General features: G+C 49.1%; 1 protein-coding gene across 2 annotated transcripts in view; it reads left to right on the top strand.

Annotated features, from left to right (window-relative positions):
* The first annotated feature begins 869 nt into the window (after positions 1 to 869).
* Positions 870 to 18,844, top strand: part of RAPGEF5 (Rap guanine nucleotide exchange factor 5) — a 240,308-nt gene continuing 222,333 nt past the window's right edge. The window contains exon 1 of one of the 2 annotated variants that reach the window (XR_013485165.1): positions 870 to 1,290. Coding sequence is in view for 1 of the 2 variants with exons in the window: in XM_020993209.2 (XP_020848868.1) it covers positions 1,039 to 1,290 (252 nt within the window). In the remaining variant the exon portion in view is untranslated. The remainder of the gene's footprint in view (positions 1,291 to 18,844) is intronic. The other variant, XM_020993209.2, reaches the window with a different exon arrangement.

Below are 18,844 nucleotides of genomic sequence, written 5' to 3'. Positions count from 1 at the left end.
AGGCCTGTAGTTCATTTTGGGGCATACACGTTTCCCCAGAGATGTTGCTGTCCACAGGACATTGCTGAATCTCTAGTGGGCACTTCTTGGAGACCAAAGGGCCTCTTCCTTCCACTGAAGAGCATAGAAAGTGGGGTGGGGGCACTTCTTAAGTGATGCCAAAATGACACCACCATTGGTAGCAGGGGAAAGAGAGTACTGGATTTGGAAGCAGAAAGCCTGGGTTCGAATCCCAATTCTGCCATTTATTACCTTCGGAGCCTCAAGCGCATCACTTGGTCTGGGCCTAGGTTTCCCCACCTGTACAGTGAGAGGGTCTGACTAGCTGATCTCCAACATCCCTTCCAGCTGTAGAGAGGTGATGGGGATTCCTGGGCCCAAAGTCAAATTATAACGTGGGGAGCAGTAGCGGGGGAGATTGGGGGAGGGGGCAGGATTGCAGCCGGTCCGTTTCCCTTTGGGGCCTCGGCTAGAAGGAAGAGGGAAAAGGAAGCGGCAGCCGGTGGAGTTCCCAGGCTCCGGGGAGCCCCAGGGGAGAGGGACTTGGGGCAGGTAGAGCAGTGGTCTAGGACCGCCGGGGAGGAGGGGTTGGGGAGGTGGAGGATTGATTTCCTGCACCTGGGATGAGCTCACGCCTCACAACCCCCCACCCCCACCCCCATTCCCGGGCAGCCTTCCTGTTCTCTATTGTTCCCCGGGGTCCGGCCGCGTCCGGCAGCCCAGGCAGCCCGCCCGGGCACTGCGCGGCGCCGAGGGGGGCAGCGGGAGAGGCAGGTAGGGCGGGGCCTGCGCACCTGGGCTGGGCAGGAGGAGGCGCGGCCGGCAGGGACTGGGCGTGGGGAGCAGGAGGAGGAGGAGAAGGAGGAAGAGGAGGAGTGAGGCAGGCTCGCTGAGGGTGGGCAGCGGCTGGCACCCAGCCCCGCGCACCAGCCGCAGTCGCTCCCGCGCCCTCTCCCTGCCTGGCACAGCATCCAAGGTTCGCGGCCGCTGCTGCGGGGTCCGGACGCCAGGAGCGCCGGCCGCGGCGGGCAACCGGGCATGAAGATGGCTGTGGGAGCCGTGAAGATGCAGCCCCCGCCGGCGGAGAGCCCGGAGCCCGCGGACCCCGGGACGTCGGGGGCCGCCGGGGCCCCGGGGGGGAGGCGGCAGCGGCGACGAGGGGGGAGCCCGGGAGCCCCGGAGCAGCCCCAGCCCCCGGAGCAGCAGCTGCGGCACCGGCTGCGGGACCTGCCTGCTCTGCTGCGCAGCGGGCTCACCCTGCGCAGGAAGAGGAGCGCCGGCGGCGGCAGGGTGAGTGACCAAGGCCGGGACCCCCGCCGGCCGGGCCGGGTGGTGACGGAAGGGAGCGCAGGCTCTGGCCCCGGGCACGTGCTGCCTGCCGCCTCGAGCAGGAGCGGAAGCTCTCCCCCACCGAAGCCCACTCTCTCTCACACCCTGGAAGTTCGGGGCTGGGGCTGCAGCTGGGGGAGGGGGCGAAGTGGGGGCACCCAGCTGCGAGACGTGGCTGCAGGACACAGCCTCCGTAGCTCAGGTCTGGGGTGGGTGACAGAACAGCCCCCTGGCCTTCCACTCCTTCGGGGCGGGGCAGGGGGGGAATCTCTGATGGCCCCCAGCTGCTCAGGACCTGCAGGTGGCTTCCCCTCCCGCCAGAGACTGCGGCCGCGGGCCTGGCCCAGCGCGTGCCTCGGGGAGGGGGGGGAGTGGCCCCTGAGTTTGGGTGCTTCCTGCGTGCAGCCCCTGGGGGGCTCCCAGCAGTGACTTTCCCGCTCCGCGTCCGGGGACTGCTGCTTTAAGGCCCCAGGTCAGGTGGGCCCTGGCTCTGTTGCTTGTTTGCTGACTTTATGGCCTGGGGCTCAAACCCCTCCTGCCAACTCGGGGTTGGTGCCCGCCCTGAAGCCCAAATATCTCCAAGTGGGGCAGCCGAGGATCCTTGACGCCGACAGTCTGACCGTGCTCTCGTTCTGAGTCCTGGGTCACCGACCTCCAAGCGTAGCTAAAGAAACCCAGTGCTTCAGACCTGTGGAGGCAGAGAAAAAGAGTTGGAGAGCTGCTCGTGGGGAACAGGCTTTGAGTGCATATCCGGGCCCTGCTGCGTGTGGCATATATGACCTTGGACAAGTCATTTCCTTCCCCCGGCCAAAGTTTCCCTCTCTTTCAAATGAGGTGTTTGGTTTAAGGGATCTCCAGCTCCTCTGCAGCTCTAGAAGGGGTGGCTGCCTCTGCTCTCTGAACAGCAGGGAGTTTTCCAGGAGTTGTCCGGTTGAATCTTTCTTAAGAATCCCAGACACCTGCCCAGGCTCTCTTCAGAGCCCATGGCTGCTGGAGCCCTCTGCACAGCTGCCTTTCTCGCCCCCTCTTTTCCATGTTTAAGTGTCCCTGGATGTGCAGCCCCAGGCTTCCAGTCATCCCACAGAAACAAGCATTGGTGGCCGTCTTGCTATTAGCCTCCTGAATTACAACAAACAGCAGCAGAGGCGATAAAACCCCTTCCTGCTCTGCCTTGTAATAATAGCTGGCATTGCTACAAGGGCCTACAATCGCAATGGAACCTCTCAAGGACCCCCTGAACAAGAGATTGTTACTTTCATATTACAGGTGAGGAAGTGACTTGCCCAGGGTCATACTGCTTGGCCATGTCGGTGGGAGCTGAACCCACCATTCTGTTCCCTAGAACACATTGCTGCTCATTATTAAATGGATACCTGGACTAAATTTAAAAAAAAAAGAGGCTCCTGGAAGCTTTAGGGTCATGGAGGGCAGGAGACCTTACCCTTGTCTGTGGTCCGTGTTGCATACAGAGGATGTTATTTAACACATAGACGATTAAGCAAGCACATTGCGTACCTTCCTTTGATTCTTGGCTTGTTGATGTAGCCAGGCAGATTCAGTCCAGCTCTTGCCTTCATTTCACCTTCTCTCTTCCACCCACAATCCTTTGCAGGACTGTAGCCCTTTGCCAGGCATGTACTTCCTCCACATCTCTAGCTCTCAGAATCTTTATTTTTCTTCAAGGTTTATCCCAAGGGCTGTCAGGGAGCTAGAGACATAAAGCTGCCAAGGATCTCAAAGGATATCTTGTCCAACCCCTCATTTGACAGATGAGGAAACTGAGGCTGAGTTGAATAATTTGCTTAAGGTGACACTCAAGTGATGGAGGAAGGCTCTGGATCCCCTGGGTTCTTAGGGCTCTGGGCACCTGTTACATCTTCCCAGGGGCCGTCACCTTCCTGATGGCATGGCCTGGGGCTCATTTATTCTCACCAAATACAGCAGTGCATCGCGCTGTGCCTTGCAGGGCAGCATCAATGCTTGTTGAATGAAGTTAGGTCTGTCTGCTCCAAGAATGAAGGGTGTGTGCATGACCTGGGTGCCCATCTCAGACAGTCTGGTGGGCACTGAAGGGTCATAATGTGGGGCTCCCAAGCTCTCTTATCCAGATGGGCTGATGTGAAATGGGCTGGCCATGGGCTGCCCTGAGAGGGATGGAGGGAGCCAGTGCTGATGAAGAAGTGAGGAGGAGAAGGTGGAAAATCCATGGGCTTCTGAGTGGGGCAAGAGGAAAACACTGGAGCCAGTGAGGGTGTGGAGGAATCGAAAGGCTCCGAGCTGCAACGACTTCTCAAGAATCTAGGGAAAAGTAGGTCAAACCTCATTCCTATTATCCCTGACAGTTACTTTTTGTGGCAGAGAATACCGAAGACAAGGCTGCAGACAGGCTCTCTGTGACAGAAACGGGGAGGAGAGCTGCACCATTCAGGTGCACTGCAGGCAGTTTTCAGTCGGCGGCATTGGTGGCCGTAGACCACCGTAGGAGCAAAGGCTGCTGGGGTTTCCCTGCTGATTCTGGTTGTTGGGAATCATCTGTGCTTTGAGGTTAACCTTGTCTTTGTAATACCCGATGTGAAGTAGAGATTCCTCAGCCTGTCATTCAAGGCCTTCTGTGGGTCTTTTCTAGCCTTTTTTCATATTACTTTTCATACACAACACTACATCTCCCATCTTCATATCTTTGCACTGGCTGCACCCCATGTGTGGAATGCACTCCTTCTTTCACAGCGCCTTTGACTCTCCAATTTCCTTCAGGCTTCAGTTCAAGTACTCCCTCCTACAGGAAGCCTTCCCTGGTCTCCTTCAATGCCGTTGCTTTCCCAGCTCCCATTATTATTCTACTTGGGTTTCTTTCCCAAATATGCTAATCAACCCATCACAAGCATTTATTAATTGATCATGGTATGCTGGGCACTCCGCTGCTCTACTCAGCGCATGACTTTGTGCCCAGAACTCTGCTGAACGCTGGGGTTACAAAGTAAGACAGAAGCAGTCTTTGGCCTCCGGGAGTTTCCATCCAAGGGCATATGTGTCCACACGCTCTCCCTTCACAGAGGGGAAGCTTCCTGAGGGCAGAGACTCTGTCTTCATTTTGAATTTCTGCTCCTCATGCCTAGGCGAGCACCTGGCACATAGTAAAGGCTTAATCAGTAGCCATTGCTGAGCTGGAACGATCTACATTTCAGCCTGACTCTCCTAGTTCACCTACCTCAATGTGCTGTTTCCTCCATGTCATCCCCTCTTCCCCCACACTGGGATCACCCTCCTTGGTCCCCTCCTTCAAAGCTGAGCTCATGACTATGTGACTTTGGGCAAGTCACTGAGCCCCCCCCCCCCTGCCCCAGGGTCTCAGTTTCCTTATCTATAAAATGAGGGGTTGGACTTGATGCTTCAGCTATCTCCCAGCTCTGCCTCTATCAGTGCTCCCAAACTCAGAGGTGAAGTGACTTGTCCAAGGTCACACAGTTGCTATCAGAGGTGAGATTTGAATCCAGATCTTCTGACATCAAGTCAAGCCTGTCCACCACGCCAAGCTGGTTCTCTTCCCTTAGTACATCCTACTTTTAATGTACCAGGGACACTCTCTGACACCCCTCCAAACATAGATTGTAAACTCCTTGAGGTTATGCACTATATCCCCCTGTGCCTAGCACAGTGCCCTGAGCTTAAGAAATGTTTGCTGTTTATTTTTACCAAACAATGCAACCTCCCTCCCTCCCTTTTCCTTCTCTCTGTCTTCTTTTCTCCCTCCCTCCCTTCCTCTTTCCTTCCCTCTTTTTCCCTGTCTCCCTTCCTTCCTCTCTCTCTTCCTCTCTCCCTCCCTCCTGCTTTCATTCTTTCTTTACTCCCTCTCTTCTTCCCTCTCTCCCTCCCTCTCCCTTTCCTCTCTTTCTCCCTTTCTCTCCCTCCCTTCTTCCCTCCTTTTCCCCACAGAACCCACCTCAGGCCTGGTCCTTTGACTCCCAAATGCATTGGTCAGGAGGGTGAGAATGTGACTTCACTGGCACAAATCCATCACCTCTGCTAGAAAAGTACAATGGATGGAGGAGATGGGTTTTTGAGATTTGAGAAATGTGGGCCTATTTTAGGAATATGTGAATATCTGAGCACAGTGAACTGAGCCCAGACCTGAATGGAAGAATGCTTAGCCTGACTTTGGGAGAGTGTAATGAGCCCCTGAATTCTTTCCCAGAGCCAAAGGCCCATAGGATCTGGCTCTAATGCTGGACAGGCCCTCAGGGGTCCCCCACCTATCGGGGGAACCAAGACCTAGACAGATGAATTGACCCACCCAAGCCCCACAGATAGGAAATGTCAGAGGGAGGCTTTGAACCTGGGCCTCTCCCTTCAGAAGCAACACTCTTTCTACTGTACCCCTTTACCTTTTCAACATCAATATTCTTCGCATGATGTTATGTGACTGGGAGGCAGGGGAGGCCATAAATCAAATGAGGTAAAATTCTGTAAAGCACAGTGCTGCACACAGTAGGCATGCAATAAATGCTTCTTCCCTTCACCTTCCCCAAATGGTGACAGAGAAGCCCATGGTAGGCGTTAGTTGGCTGTTACCTATTACTAGTGGGGACAGGTAGAGAATGGGAGCACAGAGGTGTATGTTTGGAGCAAAAGCTGGGGCGATCAGTTGTGACGTGATGTGGCAAGATGGCGACCATAACCAATGGATGGCCTTCATGCTCCTCTGGTAGCTGTACCGTGTCAGAGCTAGAGAAAGGCTTCTAGGACATTGGGATGAGGCCTGGAGAAAAATGATGGGAATCCCTACAGAACAGCCCCACAAGAGGCGGGTAGGCCAGGATCTGTAAGGCCACACGGGCCCCACGCTTCTTGTCCTTTCTCCCCATTAAGTTGGACAGTCTTGAGCTGACTGTGCATTCCTTAGGCATCTAAGAGTCATGGGGCCCAGAGGAGTAGCCTTTCTCTAGCTGGTAATCCCATTAGTCAGAAAGCAAGGGTGATTTCTGGATATGGGGCAAGAGAAGCCTCCTTGACCTTGCCTGGTAGCTTTTCCCAACCAGGTGCAGTGAAGGACCTTTCTAGGGTGAGAGTAGGTGTTGGTGTTCAGAGAGTTTTGGGAGGATTCCAGGTTCCCCCTAAAAACTCTGTATAACCAAGCTAGGACCAGCTCCTCTTTTCATCAGACATTTTTCTCTTACTACTAATTCTAGCTCTGTATGTGTGTCCAGTGGTAAAGTTGTGTCCAACTCTTTATGGCCCCTTTTGGAATTTTCTTGGCAAAGATACTGCCATGGCTTGCCATTCCTTCTCCGGCTTATTTTACAGATGAGGAAACTGAGATAAACAGGACTAAGTCACTTGCCCAGGGTCACACAGCTAGTCAGTGTCTGAGGCCAGATTTGAACTGGAGAAGATGAGTCTTCCTGACTTAAGGTCCTGTGCTCTATCCAGCTAGCTACCCCTGTCTCTTTCTTCAATACCATTATTGTGCTATGATCCTAAGACCTCTCTCTCAATGACCACACTCTTGGGGTAATCTTCACTTCTTATTGATTTTTCATCCCTTACATATAGTCAGCTAGATGGGAAGAGCCCAGATAAGAGGCCTGGTATTCATAATGGATCACTCCAAGATTGTAGCCTTCTTCCCAAGTCACACTGATGGTGTTCTTCACCATATACTTGGTAACTTAAGATAACTGATTTTTACCATCAGTTTCCAACTTGCAGTTACCTGCAATAGACCTCATGTTGACACAGGACAAAACATTACAACTATTCCCATACCGTAATTTTCCAAAATGCTCAGCACCATTTGGAATGGCCCGTGTTCTGTTTCATCTCTGGCTTTATTGGATCAGAAGTAAGATTTCCCCGAGCCCATCTGGATCAAGATTGTCCCATGTGATTTGTGAAATGTGTGTGTGCAGAAATGATGTATTTGCATTTTTTATTTACCTACGTGTGTGTGTTTTCTTCTACAGTAAAATGTAAGCTCTCTGGGGACAGGGACTGTTTCATTTTATCCTTGTATCCCTAATGCTAAACCAGATTAATAAATGTCGTAGGTACTTAATAAATGTCTTAAGAATTAATGAGTATCCAGTGAATGAATGAATTAACAGATACCCATTTAATTAACATCCACCAATGAACTCATTTATCCGCTAAGTGAGAGGAAGATAAGATTTGGTGGCATTTCACATTCGAACTGTTGACTTTTTAAAATGAGCCATCTCAGCTGTCCGCTGTGATTCCTGGCAGGTTGCCAGCCCACACCTCCAAATTACAAAATTATGTTAATCATGGATATAATTAAGGGAAAACACTACAGACTCAATGTCTCATAGAGAAAAAAGCCCACTGCTACTGGTGAGGGAAGCTCTTTGTAAGGAGATCAGGAAAGTCTCCTCTTGATTATAATTTCATGGGAAATCCAGGAAAAGGGTGTAGGGAGCGGGTTCTCTACCTGAGGTCCATGAATTTGATTTTTTAATGTTTCAGTGACTTCCCTTCCATACAATTGATTTCCTTTATAAGCCCTTGCATCTAATTTTTTTCCTTTTAAAAAATGACTCTCAGAAAGGATCTGTAGGCTTCACCAGGCTGCCCTCAGCATTGATCACACAAAGCAGGTGAAAAGGTCTTGGTCTCCCATGCAGGTGTCTTCCGTGTGCTTTGTGCTTGTCCTGACCAAGGGAGCCTCTCCAAAGGCTGGGCCCCAAATAAATCTGGGGCTTGGCAGCCAAGGATCAGGGCATCTGCTCTTTCCTGAGCTGCTAAACTTGTATAATACATTAGCATGATTTTGCTTCAGGAAGGGCTGACTCAAAACAGCAGTGATTTTAGGAGGTGTCTAAACCGTGACCGCAGGAATGTAATGGAGGGAGCCAAGTGTGTTTCGCAGATGCCACTCTCTCTTAACTTGACAAGGCAGTAATTGGTGACTCGGGCAACTGAGCTAGAGGAGGATGTTTAAAATAACTGAGGAGTGGAGTCCACAATAGCTCTGTAGTAATGCCATGCCTCTGTTGGTGTGGGAGCAGTCTTTAGGAAGTGCTGATACAGACTAATAATGGTGTCACACTGAAGCCCATTTCCTTGTTTTTCTCTGTCTTTCTTCCTCCCCTCCCCATTCCTTTTCTCTCCTCTCCTCTCCTCTCCTCTCCTCTCCTCTCCTCTCCTCTCCTCTCCTCTCCTCTCTCCTCTCCTCTTCCTCTCCTCTCCTCTCCTCTCCTCTCCTCTCCTCTCCTCTCCTTTTTTCTTTCTTTTCTCTCTTTTTCTTTCTTTCTTTCTTTCTTTCTTTCTTTCTTTCTTTCTTTCTTTCTTTCTTTCTTTCTTTCTTTCTTTCTTTCTTTCTTTCTTTCTTTCTTTCTTTCTTTCCTTCTTTCCTTCTTTCCTTCTCTCTTTCTCTAATATACATTTTTGGAAGTGAAGGGAGCTTCTGAACATACCTCAGATTTTTCTTGGTGTGGAAACTCCACTGATTCATTTGGGGAATTTAATCTTAGTAAGTTGTTGGGGCACTGCAGGTTTGAGTGTCCAGCACAGTCCCTAGCACATCGTGGGCCTCTGCATTTCTTGCATTGGCTCTCCCCTGGGCCTTCAATGCTCCCCACCTCCTCTTAGCACCCTTAGCTCCCTTTGAGACCTAGCTTGAGGGCTGCCATCTTGATTCCAAATCCCCTTAAACACCTCGTTCCCCCAGCTGACCCACTTGAGGTGACTTTGTGTGTGTGTGTGTGTGTGTGTGTGTGTGTGTGTGTGTGTGTGAACTAATGGAAGCCTGCTTACCACAACAGCAGCACAAAAACCATCGGAGGCCAGGGGCCATTCTGTTTGCGTGTGTGTGATGTGACTGCTGGTTGGAATTGAATTAGGCTTTAATCAGTGTTTGCTGAGTTCAGTAAGTCCATGTGCCTATAATCTTAAGATCTGTGGAAACTCAAAGAGATTGTCATTAAAAAATGATTCCATCTCCTAATACTGTGTGAGGCAATATTTTCTTAGCCTTAAAAAAAGTTTTTTATTTAGATTTTCTGACCAGTTTTTTCAGTCATTGCTATCAGGACCAATCCTTATGTGCTCAAGAAGGGTTTGGGAATTAAATGGGTACCTATCAATGGTCCTTCTGTTGTATCAACTAAAGTATAATACATTTGAGGCCCAAGGGCGATCCATTCAAGAAGTGACTATTAGTTGACCTCCTTTTGTCTCTTCTCCCCACTCCCCCCCCCCCCACCTCCCAGCGGAGTGACTTTAGCTCCTCAGCTCCATCAGCTCATTAATGAAGAAATGTTTGGTGAGCCCTGATGCTGAGCTCAGCTTGCTGCACTGGAGAGGGAAATTCAGCCGGTAGCAGCAATAGTTTCTTCTCTAGTTGAGTGATGAATCCACAGCAGAAAAGATTCTCTCCAAGTTGTGGAACTACTTGTGAATTGAAAAAGTCAGGAAAGCTCTTCTTTCCTAATCTCTGGATAAATAAGAAAGAGGTGAATAAGTTAGCCGGGTGGGAGTATTTTACGCTTCTTTTGTTCACTCATTTGAAATAGCATAATTAAAGAACAAATCCACGATTACAGGGTTGGGGCTGGGAACTGCATCTGTGATGTCAGTGGTAGAGGGAACTCCCAGGTAAGAGAACTCCCTCCGCCAATGCTGGTTGTGACGCACTCTGCCACCCTTACAGAGCTGCTTAGAACTCAGAGAGGTTCCATGATTTTCCCAGAGTCACCCAGCTACTCGGTGTCTGAGTGGGCATTTGAATCTGGGTCTTCTGGACTCCCAGCCCAGCCCTGTGCCCACTACACCACACTGATTCACACAAGCACGCGTGGCCTGGAAACAGCAAATTATTGTAAAAAAAAGTACATAAAATACCCCCTCCCCATTTTCTCTCTGAATTGTAAAGAACGCACAGTGTTTATACATCAGACAAGAAGTCTGTACTTTGGAGAGTCCTTCCTTTCTCACTTTGTCATTTCACAATTTATCTTCAGCAAGAAACAATTTCTTTTCCAAAAGTGAGTTTTGTTCTGTGATTGGTGATGAGGAAGGAGGGATCAAATCACTATCAGTTTATTAGTCAGTTACATTTATTAAGCACCTACTATGTTCCAGGCACTGTGCTAAGTGATAGGGACACAAAAAGAGGCAAAAGACAGGTCCAAGGAATTTTCAGTCGAATTCAGGTGACAACAGACAAGTTATAGACAGGATAAATAGGAAATATTTCCCAGAGAGTGAGCCCTGGATAAAGAGGGGCTGGAGAAGGATGGATTGTAGTTGGGACTTAAATGAAGTTAGGAGGCGGAGATGAGGAGGGAGGGTGATCAGGCAAAGGGGACAGCCAGATAGAATGCCTGGGCTCCAGAGATGGAGGGTCTTGTTCATGGAACAGCCAGGAGGCCGGGGCCACTAGATGGAAGAGTATACATTGGGGGGGTAAGGTGTGAGAAGACTGGAGAGGAAGGAGGGGGCCAGGACATGAAGGGCTTTGAAGAGGGTTTTGTATGTTCCTGGAGCCAGTGGGGTGCCACTGAGGTTTATTGAGTAGGGGGTGACCTGGTCAGACCTGAGCTTTAGGAAAATCCCTTCAGCAGCTAGCTGAGTCAGAGATGGATGGGAGTAGGGAGAGCCTTGAGGCAGGCAGACCCCCAGCAGGCCTGCTGCCCAACAGTGGCCATGTCAGAAGAGTGAAGGGGACAAATTCGAGGTGTTGTCAAGGTGACCAGCTCTGTAAAACTTTCCACAAGATTTTCCCAGGGTCAGAAAGCAGTCGGTTTCCTCCCACTTGAGTTCTGAGCTCAACTCCCCATGTTCTTCCATAAGTTCCATGTTTGTTTCATGGAGGAGCACGAGGAAACATCGACTTAGACATGCCCTTTGCGAGTCACCATGATTCATGCGTGGGGTTGGCAAAGCTTTCCCGGGTGTGACTCAGCCCATGTGGGCGTTTATATTGGAAGCTGGGCCTTTGTTCCTGGGCTCTGGGGTTCTCACTTTTAAATGCCTTTCTATTGGTGGAACAGCCAGGGTGGGGTTCCTAATGAAACGGTCAGTCTTCGACAGTGGGGTGTTCTAGGAGGACAGAGATTCTGTTTGCCTTTCTGGATCTCCCCAGAGCTTAGGGAAGGAGGGAGGGAGGAAGCATTTCTATAGACTGAATGTCTAGCACAGTGCCTCACAGGTAGTCAGGGCTTAATAGATGCTTAGATTGGTGCCTAATGCATAGAAGACACTGAATGAATGCTTCTTAATTGACCCACTGACATTGTCTTTGCAGCAGAGGGTTGACAGGGCAATGTCTAGGTAACATGGGCTTCGACCCAGGGTCCTAGAATCCAGAAGGTGCTTGGCAGTGAGGGAGAAACAACTCAGCTACGAAGCAACAAGAATAATTAATTAAAATCTGAAGACCCCAGATAGCTTCTTCCCTATGGCTCCTGGGGCAAACTTCTTCCTGTTCTGCCCCTCCCCAGGCTCCGTTCCTGGCAGCAGCCTCCCAGGGTCTTTATTTGCCCACCTCTGAGCCTTGGTGAAAAGGCTCCTTTGTGTTCTTGCTCCAGGCCCTGGATGAACTGGTTGCCACTTGGGTCTTTGGCAGTGCCCGAAGCAGGCTCTCGTCAGCATGGGGCTGATGATGGCTGTTGCTGACCCGCCCTTGACATCGTTGAGAACCACTGATGCTTTTGGAGAATCTGTAGGAGTGGATGGACCCTTCTTGTTTTCAACATAGTCCTAGGTTTTTTTCTAGAGTCAGAGATGGAAGGAACCTGAGAGATCAGCTTATTCAGCCCCCTCATTTTATAGTCCTACTAAGTACAGCTGGCTGGTGTTCATGGTGGGCTTTAAGGTTGGCAAAGCACCTTACACTCATCCATCTCCTTAGAGCCTCATAACAACACTGTAAGGTAGATGGTACACGTATTATTGTCCCCATTTTACAGCAGAAGAAACGAAGGCGTCTTTGTATCCTCGGTCCTGAATTGAGTGCTTCGCATAGAGTAACACTTAAAAGGTCATTGAGATCATTTAGAACAGGGGTTCTTAAGTTTTTTGTGTGTTTCCTTGGACCCCTTGGACAGTCAGTCTGGTAGAAACTATGGACCCTCTCTTAGAATTGTGGGGTTTTTTGATGAATAAGATAAAATACATAGAATTATAAAGAAAATCAATTATATTGAAGGTTATCAACATAAAATATTTTAAAAACTGAGTTCATGGGTACTAGGTTAGGAACTCCCATCAAGAACACAGCCCTCACCTCATCTCCTCCATTTTAGAGAAGAAACTGAGTCATCTTTGTATTCTAAGCCCTGAGCTAGGAACCCAGAAAGCACTTAGTAGCTATTCCCTGTAACCATTTAATCCCAGTACTCATTTAAACAAAAATGGCTATCTTTCATTTTCCCATCACTTTCATTTCCACGTATAACCTGTCCCTCTTTCTTACGCCCTGACCCATCTTTGGTCACCAAGATTTTAAAAGGGGGTGGGGAAAAGACTTCAGGAAAACCAGGGTATCAGCCATGCCTGGCAGCATACAACATAGTCCTCCACCTGTGCAAAGATGAGCCAGAGGGGCATTTTCTCCAATCTTCTCTGCTGAGAAGCATAGTCATTATAACTATACAGGATTCAGCTCTCTTCCCCAAATCCCCTCATTTTACAGAGAGGGAAACTGAGGCATCCCTGAAGAGAGAAATGATTGCCCCAAGGTCATGCAGCTGTATTACTGGTAGTCCAGCCCATGCATCCCAGCCTTTTCTTTGCCTGCGTTCCTCCCCTGTATTTGTAGCAGGGAGAGGGAGGCTGGCGAGGGAGGATTGGAGTTGGCTTTCCTGTGATACTAAGGCAATTACTTTAATGTTTTCTTAATCCTTTGACTCAAACACCGGGAGCGCTTTGTCATCCTGAGTGAGTTAGAACACCTTTCGTGTGCTACTTTGATCTTACCAGGTTTTGTCAGAGTCTGATGAAGGAATTCTGAAATGCTCAGCCCAGTCATTCTCTCTGAGGAACACAACATGGCTGGAAAACAGCTCTTCTTGGTCCCAGGTGGGAGCTCTCCATGGTGGGAACTTCCACCCCCCCCCCCCACCCCCCCCCGATTCATCTTGGTGTTTGGACTCAGATCACAGACAGGGAGCCACAAGGCACCACAGAGGACAGCTGGTCCTACTCTGTTATTTCCAGAACAGGAGAATGAGGCCCTAGAGATGAGGTGACTTGTCCAAGGTCACTGAGGTATTAATGTGGGTGTCTATGGTGATCAGTCTTTGTGCAATCAGTGATGGTGCCAATCAGTACAGGCATCTGGGGAGTCCCTGGGCACTCCTGGGCTCTTCAGCGGCCAGCATACCTGCTCCAGCTTAGCAGAAGGAAGGAAGGTGGGTATAGCAGAGGGAAAAGGCTGGGGGGGAGCCATCCCAGGTGGAAGTGAAGGTCACAGTATGACCTTCAAAGATTCAGAGCCAGACCGCACCTTCAAAGACAGGCTCACCTCCCTCATTTTACCCAAGAGGGCTGTGAGGACCAGAGAGGTCAAGTGACACACCCAGACCACACAGCTAGTGAGTGTCTGCAGTCCAATTCAAAGCCAGAACTTTCTGACTTCACTTTACTATACTATACTCTCATGTTAATAACATAGCACTTGGAGATTTGTAAAATACTTCACATAGATTCTCACTTGATCCTTAAGACAACTCTGCCGGTTATCTCAGAGCTTCCATGGCCATGATTTCCATTGTCCAGATAAGGAAACAAAGTCTGAGAAGTGTTCAGGGTCACATGACTGGTAAGTCTCAGAAGCAAGATTTAGACCACATCTTCCTGACCACAAGTACATCACTCTGTCCACTCACCTACATGGCACCAGAAGAAGGGGAGCCTGAGGGGGAGATGAGCATCTCAGGGACCCTTTGTGGCCCACAGTAACCCCAGATTGGGTCCTGACCTGAGGGCGGGGAACCAGCGGAGCAGCACATGCCCCCATTCTCTCTCTTTCCCCCTCCCCTCTCTCTTCATCTCTGTTGCCACTCTTTCTCTCTCCTCCTCCTCCTCCTCTTCTCTTTCTCTCTCCTTCCTTCCCTCCCTCTCTCCCTCTCCCTCTCTCCCCCAACCCCATCCTTTCTGGCCCCTGTCTTGCTTTGCTCTAAAGAGAAGAAGGCAGCAGGTTTTGTAATTTGGGGCTCCCCCCTGACAAATGTATCAAACCCTGAATGACTGTGTGGAGAGTCTTGAAAAATGCAGTGCTTGGGGAAGTCATTGTTGCTGCCACTGTTAAGTGATGATTAAACCCCACAAGTTGGTCCCTATGAGAATCAAAAGCAATCCATTCTCATCTGCACAGTGAGTTGGATTGTACATATAGCCCAGCCTTGGTTTTCTTCTCTAGGCAGCTGCTGACAATGAGCCCCTAGCTTTCTGCTTCATTAATATAAGAACCTTAGCATGATTTCTTCCCCAGAGCTACCTCAACCACCTTGGGATTAATGATTGAGAAAAGAAATGTTTGTACTAATAAAGGTTAGCATTTATAGAATGCTTTACAGCTTGCGAAGGGTTTGATATGTGTTAACTTATCTAAGCCTTACAACAGCCCTGTGAGGTAGGTGCTATGATTATCTCCATTTTACAGATGAGCAAAGTGAAGCTAAATAACACACTGGTAAAGTATCTGAGGCAAGGTTTGAACTGATGTCTTCCTGACTCTTATTTCAGCCCTCTTTCTACTATGCCACATCTGGGGGGGGGGGATGTGATCACCTGCATTTCACATGGAGCCACAGGGCAGTTGATTGTCATGCCTTTTCCCAAAGCCACACTAGTATTTATTTGAAATCTGTTTCCAGATCAAGAGGTGGAAAGTGGTAGTGACGGGGGGAGGGGAGTCATGCCATAGTGGGGCAGATAGCGAGCTCTCTAGGGAGGGTGGCTGAATGGAAAGCAAGATCTGGGGCCAGCTAGATGCTACAGGTCGCTGAGTTCATATACCAATCAGGACACCTCAGTCCTGAGGCAGGCTTCCAGAGCTGAGTGGATTCTCCTTCTCTGGGAAGGGGAGTGTTCTCTGGAGGCTGGTATTTAGGCAGGGAGATGGGACAGAAGCATCAGGGTCAGCGACCTTTGCCCCTGTAGAGTCGGTTGCTCTGTTGCTCTCACATTCTCCCTACAGGCCTTGATTCCCTGGAGAGCGCTGGACTTGTCATCAGGAAAACCCTATCTCTGTGACCTTGGGCAGACCCCTTCACTCTGAGCTTCAGTTTCCTTACCTGCAAAATGGAGATAATTGTGTATATACAGCTTATCTCACTGTTGTTGTGAGGATCCCATGAGATAATGAATATAAAACACTTTGTAACTTTGTGAGTATTTCATGAATGCCGGTGGTCACCAGCTAATTAATTAACCAACCAATACCGGTCAAACTTGTGCAAGGCCCTCGATTGATTTTTGCCACTTCTGATTAGCGAGCTATGTCCTTCGTGTGACTTACCCATTTCATGGCTGACCAGCATCGATCTCTGGAAGCCCATTAGCTTCCAGCTTTCTCTGCTTTTCTCAGGTGTTGGCTTCCCCAGTTATCCGTCTTCATCTCCGTTTTCTTCTTGTCTATTTATGAGAAGTAGGTGGTGCCCAGAGAGCCGCAGAAATGCCAGCTAGCCTAGGGAAGTCACCTGGGCTCTTGGATCCCGGGAGATGTGCAACCCCAGGAGCTGGTGGGCTTAGGTCTTCCTGTGTATTGCCTTTCTTGTTAGAAAGCTGGAAACAGATGTGTTGAGGCTCCAAACTAGATGAGTCTTCTGAATTGCCTGGAGAGAAAATGCCTGACAAAAGGTTGTGTACTCGGTGAGGCCAGGTCATTGATGACTTTTGACTGGTGTCTGCCCAACTCTTCTGGCCTCAGTCTACTTTGGGGTCAAATAGATAGCTGGGATCCACAATGGCCTTAAAACAGAGGAGTTTTTTTTTTTTTTATCCTTGAGGTGATAGGGAGCCATGGAAGCTTCTTGAGCAGGAAAGGAATATTCTTAGATTTGTGCTTTAGGAATGTCAATTTGGCAGCCGTGTGGAAGATGGATCAGAGCAGGGGGTCCTTAACCTGGGGTCTCAGAACTTGTTTTTAAAAAGCATTTTAATAACTATATTTTCAAGTAATCCACTTCATTTGTAAACTTTTGTGCTTTAAACTACGCATTTAGAAACATTGTCCTGAGAAGGGATCTGCAGGCTTCATCAGACTGCCAAAGGCTATGAACACTTGAGTAGAGGAGCTGAACCCGGGGAGACCAGTTCGCAGTCTACAGCCATCTCTATATGAGAGGCAAAAAGGGCGTAAACTAGTGTGGCAGCTGTGGATGTAGAGAGGAGGAGACAGATAAGAGCACGCTGAAGAGATAGAATTACTAAGGCTTGGCAACTGATTGAATTTGGGGAGTGAGGGAGAGGTGAGAAGCAAAGAATAATTATAACAATAATGATGATGACCAGTACTTGCGTAACACCTACTATGTGCCAGGGGCAGCTAGTGTATGCAGTGGGTTTGGAATCAGGGAGACTCTTCTTCCTGAGTTCCAATCTGGCCTCAGACACTGACTAGCTGTGTGACCCTGGGCAAGTCACTGAACCCTGTTTGCCTCGGCTTCTCCATCTGTAAAATGAGCTGGAGGAGGCAATGGCAGACCATTCCAGCATATCTGCCAAGAAAACCCCCAATGGCGTCATGAAGAGTCAGGTACAAGTGAAACCACTAAACAACAGCAACATGTGGAGAAAAGAGGGCTGGAGACAAAGCGCTAGTGTATACCTAACCACAGGAGGCAGAGCATGATAGAGTGAACAGAGGAAGGAAAGAAAGAAGCACTTATTAAGTGCCTACTGTGTGCCAGGCCCTGTGCTGGACACTTTACCGATATATGACCCAATCCTCACAATGACCCTGGGAGGTAGGTGCTATTATTATCCTTATTTTACAGTTGAGGAAGTTGAGACAGACTGAGATCAAGTGACTTGCCCAGGGTCACACAGCAAGTAAGGATTTGAGGGCCAGACTTTTGACCTCTGGTCTTCCTGACCCCAGGGACATCATTTCATCCGCTGCCTTACCTAGCTGTCTCTTGACAGATGGCCCTGTAGTATGGAAGACCTCTGACCCATCCTGGCTTTGCGGCCTTGGGTCCTTGCCTCGTGCTCTGGGCCACTCTTTCAGATAAGTGCCAGGTGAGTAGATGGTTTGCATTGGCCAGTGGGGTTTCCACAGCGATAATAATTTTACACCAGAGGTGTCCAAACTCCCAAGTGCTGCCCAGACCAGATCAAAATGTAAGTGGGAAATGTTTAACAAAAGAAATAAAGATGCAGTGCAACATAGAGAATGTTAATTTGTGGTTGTCTAAGTCAGCACACCACCTGCTGGGAGCTGTTTCTTTTTGGGGTTGACACCGCCGTTGCACACAAATGAAATCACAACTCTGGAGTGCAGGGAAATCCTTGTTTTGCACGGGGAGAGGTTTCTCTCGTTCTGTCATTTATTAAGGGCTCACTGTACCCCAGGCACTAGGATTCGGAAGAAAGAGCAAAAATAGTTCTTGAGCTCATCGAGCTGTATTCTAATGTATTTCCAATTCTCTGCATTTCTCTCGTCTTCCCTATTCTTTCACAGGAAGGCTTTAGTCTCCCTGACATTCTGGAGAAATGATTGTCAAAGTGATTTTCCTGCAGTGAAGATCTGCCCCTATTATTCCCCAGCTCTGTTAACCTAAGGGGCTCCCTGTAGCCTCCAGGGTCTAATACTAATTCTTGAGCTTTTCAAGCCCTCCCCAACCTGGCCTCAAGCTGCCATTCCAGTCTCATCGGTTATTAGTCCTCTTCCTGCACTCCTGACCCCCGGCCCCCCCATCTCTCATCTTCCTGGCTTTGCACTGGACATTCCCCATGCTCTCTCTTTTTGCCTTAGTCTCAGAGAATCCCTCTCTTCCTTCAAAACCCAACTGGAGCACCACTTCCATTGTGTTCTCCTTTCCTAATTACCGTGTTTTGATTCAGTGTACATTTTTGGTATATGTGATAAGTCTACAATTTGTCATCCCTGATAAAGGGTAAGTTCCTTGAAGGCAGGGATTTTTGCATTTGTTTTTTGACTCTTCCAGCACCAGGTACTTAATGGACATCAAATAAATGTTTGTTGATTGAAGATCCTCTAGTCCTTATATATCTATGGCCAAGAGTGAGACAAGCCTTTTCCTTGTCCATGTTGTCTACCTGGTAGAACAGAGGTTCATAAGCCAGATTGCATCTTTTTCATCAGATTATCATTTGAATTGACCTTTCTGATAATTGAGATCTTGTCGCTCGAAGTGTCTTGCTGGGGTTTGTTTTGGGCATCTGGCTGGCTACATTATGGATACTCTTTCCCTCCATTGGCCAAGGTAGACAAACTTCCAAGGAACCCAGAAACGAAATCAACTGTTCAGGAGAGACAGCTAACTACTGCTTTCTCTGCCTCACTGGAACCATTCCATTCTATTTAGCA

This window comes from Phascolarctos cinereus, unplaced genomic scaffold (assembly GCF_003287225.1).
Source record: "Phascolarctos cinereus isolate Bilbo 61053 unplaced genomic scaffold, phaCin_HiC Scaffold_1;HRSCAF=81, whole genome shotgun sequence".
Taxonomy (NCBI): Eukaryota; Metazoa; Chordata; class Mammalia; order Diprotodontia; family Phascolarctidae; genus Phascolarctos; species Phascolarctos cinereus.
The sequence above is the reverse complement of the archived record's forward strand: the minus strand, read 5'-3'. Positions and strand labels throughout refer to the sequence as shown.